This window comes from Abramis brama (genome assembly GCF_963993115.1).
Source record: "Abramis brama genome assembly, chromosome: 15".
Classification (NCBI taxonomy): Eukaryota; Metazoa; Chordata; class Actinopteri; order Cypriniformes; family Leuciscidae; genus Abramis; species Abramis brama.
This window is the reverse complement of record NC_139977.1, coordinates 9673345-9697111: the sequence shown is the minus strand read 5'-3', so window position 1 is coordinate 9697111 and position 23767 is coordinate 9673345. Positions and strand designations below refer to the sequence as shown.

Sequence of the window (23767 nt, the reverse complement as noted above, 5' to 3'; positions counted from 1 at the left end):
GTTTAGGGGTCGGGTTAGTGTTAGGCCGCTGTCGGTAGCCTAAAAGAGGCCTAGAAATAGGGTTTTGTTCCGCCAAGTGGGGCACTACCTACTTTTTTTATATTTAACATCAGAAATATATAGAGATTCCTTAGGAAAAAGTTCTCCACACACAACCTTGCAGTTTTTGAGAAAAATGATGCTAAAGGTGCCCATTTTGAAAAAAAGGGAAAACATAGGGAATTTTGCACTTTCAAACCTGTTTATCATATAAACCCAAAAATGCCGAATTACCACTTGAAGTACAAAATAAACCGGTTTGAAATGTGTGATATACCTGAAGTTGCTATCTAGGGACAGTAAACATGATAAGATTATCAAGAAAACTTCTACTGTAGCATTAACATCCCAATTACTTCTCATTATGTTGTTCCAATTCAAAGGTAATATTTGGTGGTAAAATCTGAATAACAAATAGAATGACCGTGAGACTCACGCAATTGACACTTTTCACACGCTTTCACGCCACACATCCATTTTCTCACGCACAGAAAAATCGCGAAGCAAAGAGGACATGGAGACCAACAGACTAGACAGAGCAGGTTAGTTCTCAGCTCTCAGATTCTGTCAATTTTATTACGAAATTCAAACAATAAATACCGTTTTGGCGTTTGTAATTGTGACGCGACAGATCCCTAGCAGCACGTGACCCGATCATCTCTACTAGCTAATAGTAAATAAACACGAATGAACAATGTTGAAAGAAACAGTACAGCTTACCGAAATGTATATTCTTCATACATAATATCGATCAATCAATCAAACAAAGGGGTCAATAAAACAGCTGGAGAACAATTATGTCACATAACATTTACCTCAGGAAAGCCATTTAATGACCATAATATAGGCACGTTAGTTGGCTAGAAAAAGAGCTATAGAGAGTATTTTGCTAAATATGTGTACTATATTACAGATTTATTATATTTGTACTTATATAATTAAATAAAGTTGTTATTATAATAAAAAACGCATTATATTTAATTTGAGTTATTTTTAACCTTAAATAATACTACCAGCTGAAAGGGCTGTCTGTATGTAGCCTATGTATTTTTTTTTCTTGAGAAAAATTAACGCCTATCTTGTGTACCTAATATTTATCCAAATGAGTCAATATTAAATCAAATCCCAAGAATTGAATTGAAATCATGAAATTTGTTTCAAGAAATTAGTTTAAAAAAAAAAAAAACGTAGCTTACCAGAAATTGTACCATATAAACATTGTAACATGTTGTCACTAAACCTAATAAAATTCAGTTTAGTTACTAAAATGTTTTGAAAATCACAATACACTTATTGTGATGCAAGTTTTTTTTTTGCAAACCCCCCCTAATCTCCCCAAATCTCACTCCACATATACAAAAGTATACTTTTGTATCACTTTTGTTCACTCCAAGTAAACTCAAAAGTATACAAAAAAAAAACACTTTTAAAAATAACACATTTAATGGTGAATTGTTAATTTGCATACACGAGCAGTAACTGCACTACATGTACATATTCACAGGAATGATTATTGTAAACAAGATTTAATTTTGATTTATTTATTTACCTACCCATCTCTCTCTCACACACACACACACACACACACACACTAACCCGACCCCTAAACCTACCCATCTCTCTCTCACACACACACACACACTAACCCGACCCCTAAACCTACCCATCTCTCTCACTCACTCACTCACACACACACACACACACACTAACCCGACCCCTAAACCTACCCATCTCTCTCTCTCACACACACACACACACTAACCCGACCCCTAAACCTACCCATCTCTCTCACACACACACACACACACACACACACACACTAACCCGACCCCTAAACCTACCCATCTCTCTCTCTCACACACACACGCACACACACACTAACCCGACCCCTAAACCTACCCATCTCTCTCTCTCACACACACACACACACACACACACACACACACACACACACACACTAACCCGACCCCTAAACCTACCCATCTCTCTCTCTCTCTCACACACACACACACACACAAACCCGACCCCTAAACCTACCCCTCTCTCTCTCACACACACACACACACACACACACTAACCCGACCCCTAAACCTACCCATCTCTCTCTCTCACACACACGCACACACACACACTAACCCGACCCCTAAACCTACCCATCTCTCTCTCTCACACACACACACACACACACACACACTAACCCGACCCCTAAACCTACCCATCTCTCTCTCTCACACACACACGCACACACACACTAACCCGACCCCTAAACCTACCCATCTCTCTCTCTCTCACACACACACACACACACACACACACACACTAACCCGACCCCTAAACCTACCCATCTCTCTCTCACACACACACACACACACACACACACACACACACACTAACCCGACCCCTAAACCTACCCATCTCTCTCTCTCACACACACACACACACACACAAACACACACACACACACACACACTAACCCGACCCCTAAACCTACCCATCTCTCTCTCACACACACACACACACACACACACACACACACACACACACACACACACACACTAACCCGACCCCTAAACCTACCCATCTCTCTCTCTCACACACACACACACACACACACACACACACACACACACACTAACCCGACCCCTAAACCTACCCATCTCTCTCTCTCACACACACACACACACACTAACCCGACCCCTAAACCTACCCATCTCTCTCTCTCACACACACACGCACACACACACTAACCAGACCCCTAAACCTACCCATCTCTCTCTCTCTCACACACACACACACACACACACACTAACCCGACCCCTAAACCTACCCATCTCTCTCTCTCTCTCACACACACACACACACACACACACTAACCCGACCCCTAAACCTACCCATCTCTCTCTCTCACACACACACACACACACACAAACCCGACCCCTAAACCTACCCCTCTCTCTCTCTCACACACACACACACACACACTAACCCGACCCCTAAACCTACCCATCTCTCTCTCTCACACACACACGCACACACACACTAACCCGACCCCTAAACCTACCCATCTCTCTCTCACACACACACACACACACACACACACTAACCCGACCCCTAAACCTACCCATCTCTCTCTCTTACACACACACGCACACACACACACACTAACCCGACCCCTAAACCTACCCATCTCTCTCTCTCTCTCTCACACACACACACACACACACTAACCCGACCCCTAAACCTACCCATCACACACATACACACAAGTCAAGCGTTTTTTGTCTATAAAACGCTGATAGCAGGCCGGGTGAAACCCATAGTTGTTGGGACATCAGAGACCGGTTTGTCCAGGAGGGCAACATGTTTATTAGCAATAGCTAACGTTAGCTCCGTAGTGTCCGACGTTTTGAGCCATTCCTACGCACATTGCTTGATTTTTTCCCATCGGACTTCAGTAAAGGGCTGCGGACCTTTCCCACCATCTTTTCCGACATGAAGAATACACTTTACGGGTGTTAATCGAGCTTGATCGCCGCTATCAGATGAAGATGCGCTGCTTACGTCCTCCTCCATGTTTACATGTGCGTAGTGATATTGGCTTGATTTCGGCTCTGACCTACTTACATTTTCGATGCTGATTGGTTGAAAATCTAGCTCATTATATGTCTCAATACGCAGTCAATATAGTGCGCCAATAAATTACACTTTTCTCATTAACTGCAGGATAATGCGTGGAGAACTTTTTGCTTGGATACCTTTTATTAACGTTGAACATATTGAGCAAAAGAAAAAGTAGTGCCCCGTTTGTCGGAACGAAACCCTATTTCTAGGCCTCTTTTAGGCTACCGACAGCGGCCTATATCCTTGAGAGAAAGAACTTGTTATCTTGATGTTTTGAGATGAGACTCCTGTTTATAGTTAGGGCCTGGCCAAATCCAATCTTGGAAAAGCTGTGTGTCAGTGTGTGTGTTAGTCTTCTTGGTTATAGGTTAAGGAACCACAGGCATTATAGGAGATTGACTGAGTTGTTGTTTTGGACATGCTGGCACCCAGCAAACCCAAATCTGCGACCTGGAAGGTCACGTCGTGCCTAACTTCAGTGTCCGAGTGTCAGCTGCATAATCAGATGGAGATATGCTTCCGTCTATCTGTATATTTGTGGAAAATTACTATGTTTATCTATTTCTCAGCCAGTGAGAATCATTCAACCTGAAGCAAGGACATAGCTTAGACCTTGGTGAAGGGTATAACTGCTGTGATCTTTGTAACTGTAACCAGGGCAGCCTATAAACTCCTGTGTGAGTCTTGAAGCTGATTTCTGCTGATGAAACTGCAAACTATCGTCAGTAAAACTTTTCTTCAATTTTTTATAATTCTGACTCCGGGTCTTTCAAACATCTGGGGCCTCATGTACAAAGACTTGCGTTGAATTCATACTAAAACATTGCGTACGGACAAAGCTGTAAATGTGCGTACGCACAAAAAAACCCAGATGTATGAATCTCTGCGTACGAAGGATCCCACGCATATTCTCTTTGTACATCCCAGTTAACGTAAAATTGAGCGCACATGCACGAGCACAACGCCCCACCCAGTCTCCTCCCTTAATTAAATTAATTTAAATATGGTAATGAGTCCACTTTGGCAAAAGAAAGCAGTAAGAAAATGGCGGCAAGAAACGAAACTTTACAGAAAGTGAATTGGAGGTGCTACTATCGGAGGTAGAAATGAAAAAATATATATATATATTTGGAACTTTGTCCTCCGGAATTAATAACAAAAGGAAAAAATATGAGTGGGAGAGTTTGGCTGATGCCGTCAATGCGGTGGGATCTGAAAGTCGCACTGTAGAGTAGACTGAGTACAGTTGAGACACTTTTTGCGTTTTGATTTTTCACACAAAAACATTTGATTAGCTTGTAGACTAAGATATTATAAATCAATAATACCCACAAGTAGTTTATATTTTCCACAATTAGCTCATAAAAATAAGGTGCTTTTTGTCTCAACTTTGTCTCAACTGTACCAATATGAGACACCCATTTCTAATGATGTGAAGGTAACTAACCATTCATTGTAAATATAAAAAATAAAGACAAATAAAGAAAATAACAATTGGGCAACATTTTTGTTTATTCATCCATTTATATTCATTCATTTTATTTAAATTAGCACTGGTTAAAATGTATAAAGCAGGAACAAGATATGTAACAATATTTATTAATAATACACAGTTTAAATATCACAAATTCTAATTTTATTTTCATTTGCGTCCTTTGCTGGCTAATTATGACGTTTAACCTTTTATCATAACACTGAACAACTAAACAGTGTGTTTCCTAATAGAGCTCTATCGGGGGTACAGTTGGTACACGTGTGTCTCAACTATCCCCCGCTGGCCACCTCGCACATTTCTCTAGATTTTGCAATTACCTTGCATGACACAATACCATGAAATATGCCAGTTTTTAGGGCACAGAATAACGTTTGTGGTGATACCAGTTACGTTTAACAGTCACATAAGGATAATAAGCTATTCATTGTGGAGAGTGCATGGTGAAGTGAACGTCATATCTTAGAAAAAAAATCTTTTCCCGATTTCTTCGGATCGGAGATGCGTCCGTTGTTCAAATTTCCCACGATCAAAGAGGACAAATACGCACGTGCACAGCAAAAATCACAACTTGTGCTTGCTGTGAACGCAAGTTATTTAAGGTGTCTCAATTGTCTACATGTCTCAACTGTACACAGTCTACCCTAAATTACCTTAAAAAGAAATGGTCTGATATAAAGGTGGACATTAAACCAAAGCTGTCATTGCCATAGACTAAGGATTGTATCAATTTGCATATGCTTTTATGTGTTCTTACTTAATTGCATAATTGATAGAATATTCCCATAAGGCTCGTGTGACAATATATGTCAATTATTTTATAAATTGCAAATTAATAGCAATGCTTCCCACAGGTGGTGGTGCGATAGACTTGTAGAACAATTTGTTGTGTAATGTTTGCAACTTCACTTCATTGCCTGTAAGAGTCGCCAACGGACAAAACAATGAGAAATGTACGTACGCCAGACATGAAATTGGCGTGGAGGAACGCACATTCTCGCGTTAATTTCACTGTTAGTACATACGACCGTGAACGTGAAAGCTGGCGTACGCAAAGTTTTCCCTGGTCCTTGGGTCCTAAACTGTTACCCCCTAACAGTGGACTGGGGAAATGCCTGCAAGCAAGAGCAGCTGATTCACATTCTAAAGTGTCTGTTTTTACCCAATGCACAGTAACCCCCAGGTAACTAGTTTTTTTGGTTGACCAGATAGCTGCAGTGGTGCATACATGTTGTATGTTCTTAATTCTCTCTTTTAAGTTTGCTGTTTTAGTAGTAAAATCTTTGTCGATTCTTCGTCTGAGTGTTCTTCTTGACATTACATTAGCACCCTGGCAAAGACCCTGTACTAATTCTATGAATTATTTTTGTTCTACAATGGCCAATTGGTACTGTCTGAAAGTGGTCCTGTGCTTCTTACAATCTTCAGTGAACTCCTTTTTGTATTCCTCGTATTCCTTTGGTTTTTCAGGGTACCATCGTTTCAAGTGGGTTTTAAAATTTGATGTTGCTGCAAGAGAGCAACACATAATGGCATAGAATAATATATTTTTTTGTGCACATCTGACACTCGGCCTCTATCTTTCCATTTGGATTCTGAGTCACTATTTTAAAGTATCGTCCATCCATCATTGCACATTTGAGTACTGGTGCAGCTTAGACTCCCAACTAAAGAAAAAAAAAACAGTTGCTATGTAGTATTCAAAGCATTCGAAAAGCACTAACAACTACTGTATTTAACAGTAGCATTCAAGTAAGAAATAATACAGAAATTGAATAATCAAATGTAAAAATACTGCACAGTCCTCACTGTATGAATTAAATATACAATAGATTATTAAATATAGATTGATGATACTTATACTAATGTTATTCAGTCCGGAGCAGCGAGTGATGTTCTCTTTTTCTTTTGTTGCTTCATTAACATTAATGACAGACAGCACTTTAAGAACAAACGCATGGACCAAAAAAACTGACACACATCCAGTTTTCACCCAAACGGTTAAGCCGTCTTTCCACTGCTCAAGATAACTGACAGCCGATGGTCCGGAAGTCATTTGTTTCCTATGGAGAGTCACATAAGGTCTACGGATGTGTAATTTGTTTATCCGATTCGAGCTTTGGAATGTGTTAATTTTTTTTAATTTGTGCGACTATATAGAAACTTTGTGTTTCTGGCAGTTCCCCAAACAACAGTTCATCAACTGCTCAGATTTCAGCAACACATTCGCATACATGTAGGCCTACACGTTGTTTTAATATTAACATCATTAATGATTTCTTAATGATGCCCGCGATCCACATGCAATTAATCAGAATGTTATTTTTTTTATTTTGCCTACTTAGCCCACCCGTTCGTGGATTATCCGCAGCACCAAAACCCACGGATATAACTGTGATCCGCGCATCACTAGACAGTGCACGTCACTCTTTAGCTAGCAAGTCAACGGACTAGTTACACGGGTTGGCGTGCCTCTATTTCCGCTTTATTGAGTGTACGCTTGTACACTTCCGGTCCCGAGATACAAGAGACGATACGAAGGATGGCGCTGTTTTACTCAAGATGCCTCCAAGCAGGGCCGTTTCTAGCCTTTTTGGCACCCTAGGCGAGATTCCTATTGAACCCTCTAGGGGTTCGGGGGCATGCTCCCCCGCAAGAAAATTTTGTACATTTTAAGGTTAAATGCATCAATCTGGTTCACTTTGAGAGCTCTAAATTAATAGCTTCAACCGGCTTCAACCCATGAACTGTGCACATTGAACAAAGTAAAGGCATTGACTTGTACCTGGACATTAAAGATGGCTCAAATATCTTTTTAGTTATAATATAGAGTCTCAAGTCTACATTACATTATCACTGGTGTTTATGATTTATATAAGTATTCCTATGACGTAAAATCCATATAGCCTATAAATATACTGTATAAATGAAAATGAATATTTCAAAAGTATATTATACATTACACTATAGTGTAGGAAAATTACAATATTTTTGTCCTAATTTTTTCACTTGCAAGAAATAAACCCTTGAGCTTTTATTTTGGAGAAAACACCAGATCACCATGCTGATCGCGTGAGCAAAGTGCGCACTTCTCTTTAAATCACACAGCAAAAACAGAATGCCTATCAGAGCATACAGCTGCATCTGAACCCCCTCTTGAAACAGCAGAAGACACCCAACTGACTCAAGGTGCCTCCAAGAGACCAAAGAAGACCCTTGGAAGCTTTTTCAAGGGCGCAGCAACAGAGAAGACAGCCGTGTCTGAGAGAGAGAAAATCATAGCTGAATTACACAGCTACTTGAACTGTCCACCAGCAGACAGTGAGTGTGATCCCCTCATGTGGTGGAAAACGCATGAGGTGAACTTTCCTCGGATCAGCCGTTCAGCCAAGAAATACCTATGCATCCCTGCCACCAGTGCTGCCTCCGAGAGGCTGTTCAGCACTGGCGGGAATGTAGTAACTTGTCAAAGATCAGCTCTTAAGCCAACGTCAGTGAATATGCTGGTGTTCTTGACAAAGAATCTAAAGCTCTGACTGTGATGTGTCTGCAGCGTGGATTGCTAGTTAACTCTTAAAGTGTTTACTTGTAGCTCGTCTTGTCTTCAACGAGCCCAAGAGGGCCCACGTCACTCCTCTGTTCATCTCTCTGCACTGGCTACCTCTCGGTGCTCGCATCAAGTTCAAGGCATTGACGCTTGCTTACAGATCTATCACAGGCTCAGCTCCCTCCTACTTTCACTCACTCCTACAAGTCTACATCCCTACCAGAAGCCTACAATCGGTCAAAGAGTGACGTCTCGTGGTTCCATCACAGAGAGCCACAAAATCACTTTCCAGAACATTCTCATTCACAGTTCCATGCTGGTGGAATGCGCTCCCCACCCTCATCCGGAATGCAGAATCCCTGACAACATTCAAAAGACAACTGAAAACCCATCTCTTCCGTGAGCACTTAACCTCATAAAAAAATAAAAAAAACTTTCCCTTTAAAACCTCACTTATCGGGCTTATGCTACTCTGAATAATGCCTGAACTTTGTATTTTGAGCACTTCTTGCATTGTTTTTGCCTCCTCATGATGACTCGCTTAATTTAGTCCTAATTTGTAAGTCGCTTTGGATAAAAGCGTCTGCTAAATGACTAAATGTAAATGTAAATGTACTTGTACAGTTCCAGCACTGACATTCTAACTTGACTCATTTCATGGTATATCCATTTTATGTTTGCACAAAGAATTAGAGGCAATGCAACAGTTTTAGCACTGATATACCTCATTTGATGCCAATCCAAAAAAGAAGCAAGGCAACTGTTACTTAAGTTTTGATAGTATTTTTACACACACACATATATATATAAATAAGCGAGCAGTGAGTGTTTTACATTTTGAAGGTTTATTTGGATTGCTGCTGTTTGTTTACCTTTGTACTTAAAATTGTAGGTCAATTTTATTAGGTGACAATATTGTGCAGGCTTCTGAAGAGTTACAAGGTTAAATTACTTTAGTTATTGTTAAACTAAAATGTTAAGGAGTTATGTTATACTTTTACTTAAGATTTCCAGGGAGAAAACTACAAACTGTACCAAGGCTACTTTTTACTTTGCTTACATTTGATTTGACTCGTGCTGTATGACTGGGTCACTACTATTGCACTATAATGCTGCTGCTGCCACCTTACGACAATAGATTTACACTTCAAATTAGGGAATTCTGTGTCATCAATGGCAGTAACTCACTGGAAAAGTATGGAAAATGCCCTTCATTTTGTTTGCGCTAATGATGCTGCCTGCCAGCTGCAATCACCAATAAAAAGTTGTTTCATATATTTTTTTCTATATCGTCATAAATATCATTATCGCAAATATTCTTAAAATATCGTGATATAATTTTGAGGCTATATCGCCAATCGTTGATAATCTTTCATTTGAAAGCCACATTTCTAGCATCTGTAAAACCGCATTCTTCCATCTTAAAAATATATCTAAATTACGACATATACTTTCAGTGAAAAATGCAGAACAATTAGTTCATGCGTTCATGACCTCAAGGCTAGATTATTGTAATGCTCTACTTGGTGGTTGCCCTGCACGCATAATGAACAAACTACAGCTGGTCCAAAACGCAGCAGCTCGAGTTCTTACCAGAACCAGGAAGTATGACCACATTAGTCCGGTTCTGTCAACACTGCATTGGCTCCCTATTAAACACTGTATACATTTTATTGCAGATATTGCTGATTACTTACAAAGCACTAAATGGTTTAGTTCCCAGGTACTTGAGCGAGCTCTTAACGCATTATAGTCCTCCACGTCTATTGCGATCTCAAAATTCTGTCCAGTTGATAATACCTAGAATATCAAAATCGACTGCTGGCGGTAGATCCTTTTCCTATTTAGCACCTAAACTCTGGAACAGTCTCCCTAACATTGTCCGGGAAGCAGACACACTCTGTCAGTTTAAATCTAGACTAAAAACACATCTCTTTAACCTGGCATACACATAGAAAATTATACATTCCTATTATTCAAACCTGTCCTGGAGTACCCCCAACACTGCACGTTTTCTTTGTCTCCCTAATCAAACACACCTGATTCAACTCATCAGCTCATTGTCACATGGGTTAATGAGCTGATGAGTTGAATCAGGTGTGTTTGATTAGGGAGACAAAGAAAACGTGCAGTGTTGGGGGGTACTCCAGGACAGGTTTGGGAACCACTGAGTTAAATAATTATTAGGCTGCATAAATTAGGTCAGCCAGAACCGGGAACACTTCCTATAACACCCAATGTACTCGTTACATCATAAGAAGAATGGCATCTACGCTAATGTTAGTCTTTCTGCTTATTCTGAGGTTACTGTAATCAGCCGGATCCGGGCCGTATCCAGATCAGATGGTGGACCTGCGCCTAGACACGGCCACAACACATGATGTCGTCAGCCGGATCCGGGCCGTATCCAGATCAGATGGTGGACCTGCGCCTAGACACGGCCACAACACATGATGTCGTCAGCCGGATCCGGGCCGTATCCAGATCAGATGGAGGACTGGCCCCCCAACTGAGCCTGGGTTCTCTCAAGGTTTTTTCTCCATTCTGCCACCTGATGGAGTTTTGGTTCCTTGCCACTGTCGACTTTTTCGCCTTTTTCACCTTTGTTGCCATTGGCTTTTGGCTTGCTTAGTTGGGGACATTAAATTTAATTTTAATTTAATATTCAACAATAATATTGATCTGCCTGCACTGACACCATTATATGAGAACTGAACTGAGCTGGACGATGACATCACGGTTTTCTCCAGAGCAGCTATATATATAAATTAACAAAATTAATAACTTTTTTACAACAAAAATGAAACATCACTGAACTTACTTAAGCTGGACTGTGACGCTATTTTCTTCTGGAAACAACCTTTGTTGCATTATTTTCCTGTTATCTCTGTAAAGCTGCTTTGAAACAATCTGTATTGTAAAAAGCGCTATATAAATAAATGTGACTTGACTTGACTGAGTTTAATTACTTCAAAACCAACAATGTTTTCCCCTTGTTGCTGAAAAATATAATGTGGCAAATCAGTAGCAAAGCTATTTTATGAATAAAGACACTGGTCAGAGTTGATAAAATGTTCTGTGCTTCTGAATGTTTCTGTGTGTTTGCAGAGCAAACTCTGATCTCTGTGTGCAAGTGACGTGTGTGTGTGCGCGCTTAAATGAAAACCACGCATTAGCAAAGAACAGTGATTAAACTGACTTGGAACTAACGGTGCATTAAACCGTTTTATTGCACATCTTCCAGCCAGTCAATCAGAATCAAATATTCAGACAGACCATGATACAATCATATTTAACGCATTATTTATTTTTTTCCAATACTAATGAAATTAACGCGTTAAATCAACAACCCTAATAAAATAATTTACACTTATTTCATGTCCAGTTTTTAAAAGATTATTCCACTGTAGTGTTATAATCTCCTTGCTATATTTCAGTGGTTAAAGAAGAGAAAATATAGCCTATGCTTGTTATTTATTAGATTTAGTTTTTTCAGTAGCTAATTCTTTTTGATACCGATAGCTATTTGTCATCTGTAAAAAAAAGAAATCACTGCAATTCCATAGACAAAGTCCAGTTATCATATCCAACTCGATAGTCTTAGTGGTGTGTTTTAGAGTCCTGCACGGGTGCGGGTACCCGCGGGTAGGCTACCCGACGGGTGACCCGCAAATTTTGCTCAAACGGGTGAAAAATATCCAACCGTGTCGGATACAGGTGCGGGTCGGGTCGGACACGGGGGAAACACGGGTCTAAACACGGGTTTAAAACAATCACATGCAAACGTAAAAATATATGCATATTTTTAGGAACACATCTACAACAATATGCCTGTATTTCAAGTTGATAAAATAATTTAAAATCCACATCAGTTTATTTGTGCCCACGCCCTCCCAGGATCTATAACGTTACCTAGGCTACTTTCAGTTTTAAAAATTCATCATAACCGCGCGCGCGCGATCTGCTTGCAGTCGTCGAGATGGATGCTGAGGAGTTGAAGAAGAGAATAGCTAGTGGAGATTGTAAAGTTGTCGACAGTACGTCATCAAAAATCAAGTCCAGTGTGTGGGAGAAATTTGGAGTTATCTGAAGAAATTATTGTGAAAGGCTTTGCTGCATTTTCGTGTTGGATAGCCGCAGATGTGGAACTTCATCGCTGAGGAAGCACGCAGATAACTGTGGTAACAAAGCAGTTCTATCGAACAGTATTTTCACATTTAACACTGTTAAGTATGTGTGGTGTGCAGGGCGTGTTTGAACCCAAAATTGTCTGATGTAGGCTAGACGAAATTGCGTGGCAGATATAGTGTTGTAGCCGCGTCTGTTCAATTGGTAAAATGTTATAGGCCTAAGGCTACTCAGTTTTGTGGTCATGTACCGGGCTTTTGACAGCTTCGGCAGTTGTCCTTGTGTTAATTGTCGTGTAATAACTTCTGTATGACCTGGCGACAAACATTTTTGTAAGTGTGTCTAATGTGATTGGCTAAACTGATTTTATTTCGGGTGCGGGTCGGGTCGGGTACGGATTTTAATTAGTGCTGCTGTCGGAAAACGGGTCGGATGCGGTTTTAAGCACTGCGGGTACGGGCGGTTGCGGATTTACAAAATCGGACCCGTGCAGGACTCTGGTGTGTTTATTTGTTCATATGGGTCCATATTTTAAAAGTGAATATAAATTTATGAAACAACTGCCATATTTTTTATTTTAAAATAATTACTTAATACTGCAAGCTTAATGTGAATACAATTCTGAAACCTTTTTTTCATGACTTTGTTCAAAAAGTTTTTTTCATTTATTCTTGTAACACATTCTACATGCAATGCATACTTGCACACTAATATATATATATATATATATATATATATATATATATATATAAAATGAATGACAACAACAGCCAGACTAACAAAATGAATTTGTAAAGAATATGTATGAAGATAATTTTGTTCACTATACTTACTCCCTAACATAAACAAAATGATTATTTCCATCTAAAATTGGAGCATTTCGACCTCCACCCAATTTCCAACAATCTTCACCAACCCTCTATGTAATTTAAAAAAAAATTCTCTCAGATGGAGTCGCAAGAAATCCCATCTTTTGATTTATCAGAATATCAAACTATTAATTTGAAAGTGATGGATCTGAACATGAACTTTGCTTATTTTAGGCAACTTTGGGCAACACTTTTTCTCATGAGTCCGTAGATTAGATAATTGGGTGAAACTCTTCCCACATGAAGAGCACTGGTGCGGCTTCTCTCCAGTATGAACTCTCTTGTGCCTTTTCAAGGATGTTGAGTAAGAGAAACTCTTTCCACAGTGTGAGCACTTGTACGGTTTCTCTCCAGTATGAATTATCTGGTGTGTTTTTAAGTTGCCTGATGTAGTAAAGCTCTTCCCACAGTCAAAGCACATATAAGGGCTCACACCAGTATGAATACGCTCATGCTGTTTTAAAGAGTGCAGATGTGTAAATCTCTTTCCACATGAAGAACAAAAGTGAGGCTTCACACCAGCATGAACTTTAAGGTGTTCTCTTAAGTTTGATGCTACAACAAATGTTTTAGCACACTGATCACAGCTGAATGATCTCACTCCAGAGTGACGACGCAGATGATTGTTGAGAGAGCTTTTGGAAGTGAAACTCTTTCCACACTGAGTGCATATGAACGGTTTTTCTCCATTGTGAATTCTCATATGATCTTTTAGGTGTCCTTTATGTATGAAACTCTTTCCACACTGAGTGCATATGAACGGTTTTTCTCCATTGTGAATTCTCATGTGATCCTTTAGGTGTCCTTTATGTCTGTAACTCTTTCCACACTCAGAGCAGGTGAAAGATCCTTTGACTCCAGATTGTCCAGCTTGTTGTTGTGTGAAATCCTCTTCGGTCTTTAAAACGGCTGTATTTCCATCTTCATTTTTGAAATGATGAGGTTTTTGAAACAGATGTTTTTTGTCTTCATTTTTATATGTCCGTTTTACATCTTCATTTGTGAAATGATGGTGTTTGTCTTCATTCACTTCCATCAGGTCTAAAATCAACATATTCAATTCCCAAAATTAAAATAAAAAAGAACAAATGAGAAACAAAGAAATAATGTTCATTCTAAATTTAGCACAATTCTAGTTTACAACTGAGTCTACTAGTATCTAGTTTTAGATGTATTGTTATATTCTCCTGAGAACCAGAACTTGTTTGTGTTTTATGTCATTACATTATTTGGAGCATAAGAAACAAAAAAAAAAAAAAATAATAATAATTATGCTACGTCCTCTGTAGAGGACACTAGGACTTAGTTATTAAGAAAAAAGAAATGGCACGAAAAGAGATTTCAAGTTATTTTAACCAAACTTTGTATAAAGATGATTCTCAACTATGTTGTGAAAGATATAGGCTAATAAAGTTATTTGATTTATTATTTTACTTCATGGATTGTGTATAAAATTGCCATAAATGCCCCATTCTAAACAAAAAAACAAATGAAAAAAAGTACTGGTGTCTTCTACAGAGGACATGTATAAAATCGATGCCCTGTTTCGTAACAGAACGTCATATTCTGATTTGAAACCCCATAATGTTTTCCTGAGATGTTTATGACAAACAATTTGAAAATTACTTAAATTGAAATTAGTTACAAAATATTATCAGATTTCCATAAGAGTGCAAAAATTGTGATCCCAGGAGAGGGAGTTGTCATGGCGAAACCTCCAAACGTTTGGTAGCCTATATCTCTGAAAAGCCCTGCATGTGCTCTTTACATTACATCCAGACTTTTAAAATGGCGACATGTATGGTCTCAGAGAAATTTGCTAAAATATCATGTCCTCTACAGAGAAAAAAGGCTATGTCTGGGTCTCAGGAGGATATGTCAGTTTTCATCTTAGGGTGTACTCACACTAGGCGACCTGAACAGTGCCTGGGCGCGTTTGACCCCCGAAGTCTGGTTCTTTTGACTAGTGTGATCGTTCCGTACCGTGCCCCAAACATTTTCTATTCGAACAGTACAATCGTGGGACAGGGACAATCTGTCTATTGTGCCCAGTGTGAGTACACTCTTAATATTCCCCATCAGTCATAAAACAAAATGAACGAAAACACCAACCTATTTGTTCCTCTGTATCTTCATCTTTTATTCTGCAAGGTTCTTCCTCAAACTCCATCTTTTCAATATTATGTCAGTAGTTTATCCTGGAGTAATTCCTCCTGCTTGCTTCTTCTTCTCCTGTGGGAAGATGGGAATATTTCCCAGCATTTAAACTCTCATGAAGAACTCTCATTGTTTAGAAACAATTCAACTCCTCAACTCATTTTTATGTTGCTCTTACATTAGATATGATTTACATGCATTAAAAACTGTTTACCACGTTTCATTTGTTCATTAAATAAAATGGAAACACAATTCATAATCTTAACAAATTTAATGTGAAAAACCAGTCAATAACGAGTTTACGTTTCACGAGCGTAATGTACAACATCAGTCGGTTAATTTCGATTCATTTCTGAGTGATTCACTAAATGAACTGACTCGTTTAGATTTAGATTTCTCCTAATAAATGATTTAAAAAAATTTAGCCTACTCACAGTCTGAAAAACACAGCTGATTATAGAGCAGGATGAAGGGCTGTGTTCCACTTCACATGTTTATGTTCCCTTTCCTCGATCACTTCTCTTCTTCTCCTACACTCGCATGTGTCATTGCTTGCACGAGCGCCCTCTACTGGCGGAAACCAATCCCATATACTAATCCCATAGATATAAGACAACCAATATAAGATCTGTATCTTGGTTGAGATTATACAAACTCTGTTTATCTTTCCATAAATGTTTGATTTCGGATAAAGATTGAAACTTAAAATATCTGCTAAAGAGTTTGCAATTGTATATTTACATTCTGAACTCCTCCAACTGTAGTGTTACTGTTGACTTCAGTATAAACTTTGACTTAATTTTAAAGTTAGATGGCAAGTATTATTATAATGCAAAAATGTTAGAGTTAGTTAATAGATATGAAGATTTACATTAAAAACTCCAGTCCAAGCAGCTCAATGCAAGTTGCCTGATTTAGATTTCTCCCAATAAAAATAGAATTACAGTCCTTACAGTCTGATAAACTCAGTGAATTGAAGGTACACTATGTAACTGTTGGCGCTTAATAAACAAAAAGTAATCCATCTTGTTGAAGAACATTGTAGCCGTCGAGAAATTGAGTCCCCCCCCCCCCCCCCCCCCCCCTTAATTAAATTAAGTGCACAAAACAAATGCTTTAAATATAAAATGAATGTATTGCATAACAAAACAAATGTTGTGCGTTATTGACTAGTTATTCACATGAAAACGCGTAAAGATAATGTGTTGAGTGATACCTATTTAATGTAAAATGTAAACAAAGGGTGTAGACCTAATAACCGAAGGATAGTTTATGTCAGACACATAGCTGCCAACTCTCACGCATTCACCGTGAGACACACGCAATTGACACTCTTCACACGCTCTCACGCCACACATCCATTTTCTCACGCACAGAAAAATCGCGGAGCAAAGAGGACACGGAGACCGACAGACTAGACAGAGCAGATTACTTATGATATAAAAAAAGTCTCAGCTCTCAGATTCTGTCACTTTTATTACGAAATTCAGACAATAAATACCGTTTTGGCGCTTGTAAATGTGACGCGACAGATCCCTAGCGGCACGTGAACCGATCATCTCTAGCTGATAGTAAATAACTTTAAACACGAATGAACACTGTTGAAAGATACAGTACAACTTACCGAAATGTATATTCCTCATACATAATATCGACCAATCAATCAAACAAAGGGGTCAATAAAACAGCTGGAGAACAATCATGTCACATAACATTTACCTCAGGAAAGCCATTTAATGACCATAATATAGGCTATAGCATGTTAGTTGGCTAGAAAAAAAGAGCTATAGAGAGTATTTGGCTAAATATGTGTACTATATTGCATATTTATTATATTTTTACTTATATCATTAAATAAAGTTGTTATTATAATAAAAAAACGCATTATATTTAATTTGTGTTATTTTTTTAACCTTAAATAATACTGCCAGCTGATAGGTCTCTCTGTATGTTTACAGCATTAGGTGAGTTGTTTTTTTCTTGAGAAAAATTAACCCTATCTTGTGTAGCCTACCTAATATTTATCCAAATGAGTCAATATTAAATCAAATCACAATAACTGAATTGAATTGAAATAATAAAAAAGCGTAGCTTACCAGAAATTGAACCATGTAAACATTGTAACATGTTGTCACTAAACCTAATAAAATTCAGTTTAGTTACTAAAATGTTTTGACAATCACAATACACTTATTGTGATGCAATAAAAAAATTGAACCCCCCCCCTCCCTCCCCCCAAAACATAAATCTCACTCCAAGCAAAACTCAAAAGTTGGCAGCTATGCAGACATGATATAACAACTAACTACGATATAAAAACTAACTTTCTAACTAACTATTTTAAAACATTTTCTGACATTTAACACATATTTAACTGCTGGAAATATAGAGTTAATTTCTGATAAAGATAAAAGACTAATATACCATACATAAATAACAGTTATAGTATAGTAGGCGAACACAACACTCATTTGTAGTCTGGATGATGTTCTGTTGCAAGAAAGTGTTTGAAAAGAAATCTCCCAACATCTTTCATTTAATCAGTCTGTGATAAATTATCACAAGTAATTATCAAGTAAGAGCATCATCATTTCATTATAGTTATTACACTCTAAAAACTGCAGGGTTAAAAAATAACCCAACCTTAACCACACCACTGGGTCACTATTGGACAGAACACATGCTGGGTTGATTTGACCAAAGTGCTGGGTTTTACCATTTAACACATATTTCTGGGTCATTCATTTGACACAACCAGTGGGTGAAATTAACCCTCTTGCTGGGTTAAGTCTTACTCATGTGCTGGGTTATTTCCTGTCTCATTGCCTTAATAAAATTAGTAACAAATATTTGTTATATTACGAATGTAAAATAATTATTGTCTCTGTAATACAATAAACCAGAGAGGCCACTGTATATGTGATTTCAATAAAAAAATTGTGTTTTTTACATTTTTAATACATTTCTTTAATACTTTTTTTTTTGTATACAAGTATTGAATACAAATGTTAACCCCCCTCATTTCAATGTAAGGGGACCCGTGGTGTATGTAGATAGAAATGGCTCATTCTAAGGTAATAAAAACATAACGGTTCATTAAGTAAGGTCATACACCACTGAAAACATAGTTATGTAAATGATATTGCATTCCTGTCAACAGTTCCTCCTAAACATTACTCAATGCACCTTTAAAAGTCATTGAGCAACTCATTTGAACTTTTATACGATTTCATTTATTAAGATGTGTTGATTTATTAAGAACATCAACAAACATTTAAAATGCGACTAAATATCACGTGGGCCTGAAACAACTGTTGTCCTCAAATTTTACAATGGAGGACTCTTTTCCATTAAAGGACAACTCCGGTGAAAAATGAACCTAGGGGTAATTAACACATGGTTACCGAGTCACGAACGCCGTGCTAAGTGAGCTTGTTGATAGGAATTACGTTTGTGAAATCTAACGTAGCACGGCGTTCGTGACTCGATTAGTTGAGACTGTTTTCCAAGATGGATCCTGTCTGTAAACGCGTAATGTACTGTCTTTATAAACTATCTTCTTATTAAACTGTCTGTACACTAACAAAGTTCTCAATGCTTCGGTTTGCATGTAGGGACCTTCATTATGCTACCGTGTTAGTGTGAGGCTATTTTGAGCCTTGTTAGTGGTATTAACTAGCGATTTACTTTTACTTACTCTGTGCCCCATATACTAGTGTTATGAGCTAATCTGTTTTTCTGTTTTCACTGGAGTTGTCCTTTAATTTGATACACGGCATGCTGGAGTCTGGAGAAACTCCCAGGCGGGGAGACACTGCTTTGTGTATTTAACATCAAATACAAAGAAAGCTTTGAAACAAAGATCAACAGCCTCCAGTCTCGATGGCGTGGCCTGGAACAATGGCAAAGGTCTGACATGTCCCCCTCGTCTCATCCTTGAGGCACAAAATGTGCAGCAATGCTCCAGTCATCTCATTTTGTAAATATTCAACTATGTTGGTTCCTACCTGTTGATTACACACAATCACTTTAGAGTGTTGCAATATAACTGACATGCAAGTTAAGCTTTTTTTGTGGAAGTATCAAAAAACAATTGATACATACTCAAAATTGCAAACATTACCAAAAATGACCAAATGTGAAAAACAAACAAAATGTCTTTTTGTCAGTAATGTCAATATTTGCTGTTAGGGGGTAACAGTTTACGACCCAATGACCAGATGTTTGAGAGAAGACCCGGAGTCAGAATTATAATAAATTGAAGAAAAGTTTTACTGAAGATAGTTTGCAGTTTCATCAGGCAGAAGTCAGCTTCAAGACTCACTCGGGAGTTCGTAGGCCGCCCCGCTTACAGTTACAAAGATCACAGCAGTTATACCCTACACCAAGGTCTAAGCTAGGTTGCAGTTTCTGATTGGCTAAGAAATAGATAAACATAGTAATTTTCCACACATATACAGATAGACGGAAGCATATCTCCATCGATTAGGCCAAGGTTGGATTTGGCCAGACTCTAACTATAAACAGGAGAGTCCTCTCAAAACATCAAGATAATGCGTTCTTTCTCTCAAGGAGAGCAACACTTTAGTCTAACTGGAAATTAAGGATTTAACAAAGAAATGGTCCCTTAAACTATTGGCTTCAATAAACCCCTATGTGTTTTAACACGTTAAAGACATTTCTTGAACAAGTCCCTATTTCATTTCTGGAAGCCGGGCTAAATATGCAAGCACTGTTACTGCATTCAGATATCAAATACAGACATTAAAGAATACATGAAAAGAACATTTCAGTAATCACACTGGTAACTTCTATAACAAAGTAAAATCTCCAGAGAAGTCATTCAACTCATTTGATATTTAGAAGGAAAAATATTAAGACCTTGATTTTAATCACTCATTCATATACATTGAAGCAGCAGTGGATTCCAATTCACCCCCTTCATTGCAAACTGAATTATAGTAATAAAAGAGTAATTTGGACTAATATTATCAACATTTAGGCAATAAAAGTAAAACTATTACTGTAATGTTGATATTGTCTTTAAAGCTGCAGTCGGCAAGATTTTTTTTATCATATTCACTGAAACCGACACTATGCTCTGACAGAACAACATTAATCAGCCAGTTTTAGAAAAAAACTGCGCTTCTACCTCCATCTAGACCCTGCTATTTGTTTTGCAAAAATCCACCGCACCGCTCTGGTCCAATCAGCGCAGGGCTGTGTGTGATCTGACTGTCAATCACAGTTCATGCACACACCACAGATCCCCCCTCTCGCGCACGTTACAATATCACATGCACACGCCTGAAGTTCGCAGGTGTGTTGGATTGTACAAAGTGTGATGGCGTAGAGAAAATCTACTAACAAGCTTCCAATTCCTAGGTTAACAACCAGAGCTAGGAGGTCCAAAACAACCAAGGAAAAGAAAATTATGCTTCGATGCTGAAGAGACAGGTGCGTTCACAGAAAATCTGGTGCACACACACTGATGAGGACGAACTCTGTGGTAGTGGGGGAGGGGCATGAGAGTTGTAAACATTCAAAAATTTGGCTAAGTCCCCTCAATCTGCCAGACTTGCCGTATGTAGCTTTAGCATTAAAACTCACAAACCCACAAAGCTGCTCGTTAATCTCCTGACTGGCAGCACCAGCAGTGCTGATGATCGCCTCGCTTAGATAATGTTACACAGTAAAATGAAAGATGACATGCATGGTAGGGTATCATGTAAGTCTAAATTTTTTAAGTTTTAAATATTCACGATCATTCTTAAGTTCAGCTAAACGGGTATAATTTTCTTCTAAAATCTGGCGCCTGTCCATTGACAATAATCCAGGCGGAAATTCCTTTACACTACTAATCAGAGCCGGATGTGACGACACGTACTGTGATAAAGGCCTATAGTTTTCTCATTTAAATGTTATTCTTCAGTTAAAATGTTTCTGTTCTTTGTTCATGGTTGTTTACTTACAGTACATTTTGTTGTCACATTTTCTCATTTACAGGTTTGGTTTCACATTTAAAATTTTATTTGATAATTTATGTGTGTTTTTTTTTTACTTTTGCCATCTCTGTTTAAAAACATAAAATTGCAGGATACTTGAAGCTATTTTGTTGATGTGAATGACAAGTTTAAATTCTAAATAACTGCTGTAAGAACAAGCTACAAATGCAGCACCCATCACCAGTACTCTGACATGCGATATAATAGCTGTAGTATATTCTTTGTATACAGACATTTCCAGTGAAATCGTACCCGACAGCTCAAATTATAAATCATTGTTATAAATGTACCTTTGCGAAACGGGGGAAAGTAAGGCGAATGGGACACTGGGAAAGGACACTGAGCTCTCATGTTCTTGCTCAATAACTGATTTTTGTACATTTTTATCCAAAAAAAGTTACAGATTGCAGCTTTCCTTAACTTTTGTTGGTTAAAGCTGCAGTCCATAAGTTTTGGTGCTCTAGCGGTTAATAAACAGAACTGCATGCGTCTTGCGGAATAACATTGTAACCAGGGGCCCGTTCTTTGTACGTTGCTTAAAACATCCGAGATCAAATTACACATCCAAGATGATATCATCGTGCTAATCGTGATCTGGCTAATTAGGTTCTTCGAACACACTTGCCGGATATGATAAGTATAGCTGGATTGTGTTATCTGAGATAATTGCGCGTTCATGCACTGGTTTAAAAGGGGATATGTATCGATAGTAGAAACATTGATCAGCAACGCTGCTATTGGCTGCTCAGCGTGGCCAAAGAGCGGGCTCAGTTTTTCTCCTCAGCAGAGCAAGAACTAATAGTCGAAGTTTATTTGGAATTTTAATGTTTAATCAAAACGCCAGGGAACACCTCAAAGTCTGCAAAAGCCAGGAGAGAGGGCTGGCAAAAAGTAGCAGACAATTTAAATCCGTTAGAAGTGGCCATGTTAGATGTTTTTATCACTTATAGCCTATATTTTAGTATTTTAATAATTGCATAATTACTTTGTTCATTGTAATGTCAGAGTCACCACACTAGAACATGGGAACAAATAAAAGTGAAGTAGAAAAATATTCTACATAATGGTAATTTTTATAGTAATTTTAATGGTTATATTATAGTCTCTTTTATAAAAGACACTGTTAAATAAATGGTTGTCTGTTTATAAAAGCAACCAAGAAAAAGGCACAAAAAAAAAAAAAAGAAAGTAGCCTTAGTAGCCTGTCAGGGTTTTGCAGGTTGAAGACAAGGAGACAGGATTTCCATACATCTGGTTTATTCACAAACGCAGATTACATGAACACTCAACACTACCTTGACACTACAACGACCGACAAAGACTGAAGGAACACACAGGACTTAAATACACAAGGAAACAGATCAGGGAAATTAGACACAGCTGGGGCAAAACAAACGAGATAACTAAACGAGGTGATTAACAAGGCACAGGTGAGACAGGTGAATTGAAGACAAAGACAACACAGTCCAAACATGAACGGAAACGTGACAGTACTCCCCCCCTCCCCAAAGGCGCGTCCTCGCGCCTTAACAACATCCAAAGGGGTGGGAGGGAGGGCGCCCCGGAGACAGATGAAGGCATGGTTGCCCAAGACAAGAAGCCTCCAGGGCGGAGCTGGCTGCTCGGGGAACCAGGGTAGAGCAGGCTGTGGGCGTGGCCACGGCGGAGCTGTCGGACCCTCGAGCGTCCATAGCAGAGAAGACCCTTCGGGCGGCCATGGCGGTGAAGACCCTTTGGGTGGCCTGGCTCTGGCTCTTGCTCGAAGACTGGCTCTGGCTCCTGCTCGACAGGGCAGCCAACCCCCCGACTCGGAACTGGACTCGGAACTGGACTCGGAATTGGACTCGGAACAGGATCTGGCCTCGGAACAGGATCTGGCCTCGCAACAGGATCTGGCCTCGGAACAGGA

General features: G+C 38.8%; 1 protein-coding gene across 1 annotated transcript; it reads right to left on the bottom strand.

Annotated features, from left to right (window-relative positions):
• Positions 1–13648: 13648 nt before the first annotated feature.
• Positions 13649–16419, bottom strand: LOC311097995 (uncharacterized protein). The gene is made up of 3 exons (XM_084137995.1): positions 16288–16419; positions 15809–15928; positions 13649–14737 (listed from the first exon to the last, which is right to left on the bottom strand). Exons 2-3 carry the CDS (start codon positions 15864–15866, stop codon positions 13809–13811), a joined length of 987 nt encoding a protein of 328 aa, XP_083994121.1. The 5' UTR covers positions 15867–15928; positions 16288–16419; the 3' UTR covers positions 13649–13808.
• Positions 16420–23767: the final 7348 nt, after the last annotated feature.

What these genes read in the sequence shown, in the direction of transcription:
- LOC311097995 (XM_084137995.1), bottom strand. Translation starts at nt 15,866, where the DNA reads ATGGAGTTTGAGGAAGAACCTTGCAGAATAAAAGATGAAGATACAGAG. An exon ending in AGATACAGAGGAACAAATAG is followed by an intron (nt 14,738 to 15,808) that starts GTTGGTGTTTTC and finishes TGTTGATTTTAG; the next exon opens with ACCTGATGGAAGTGAATGAA.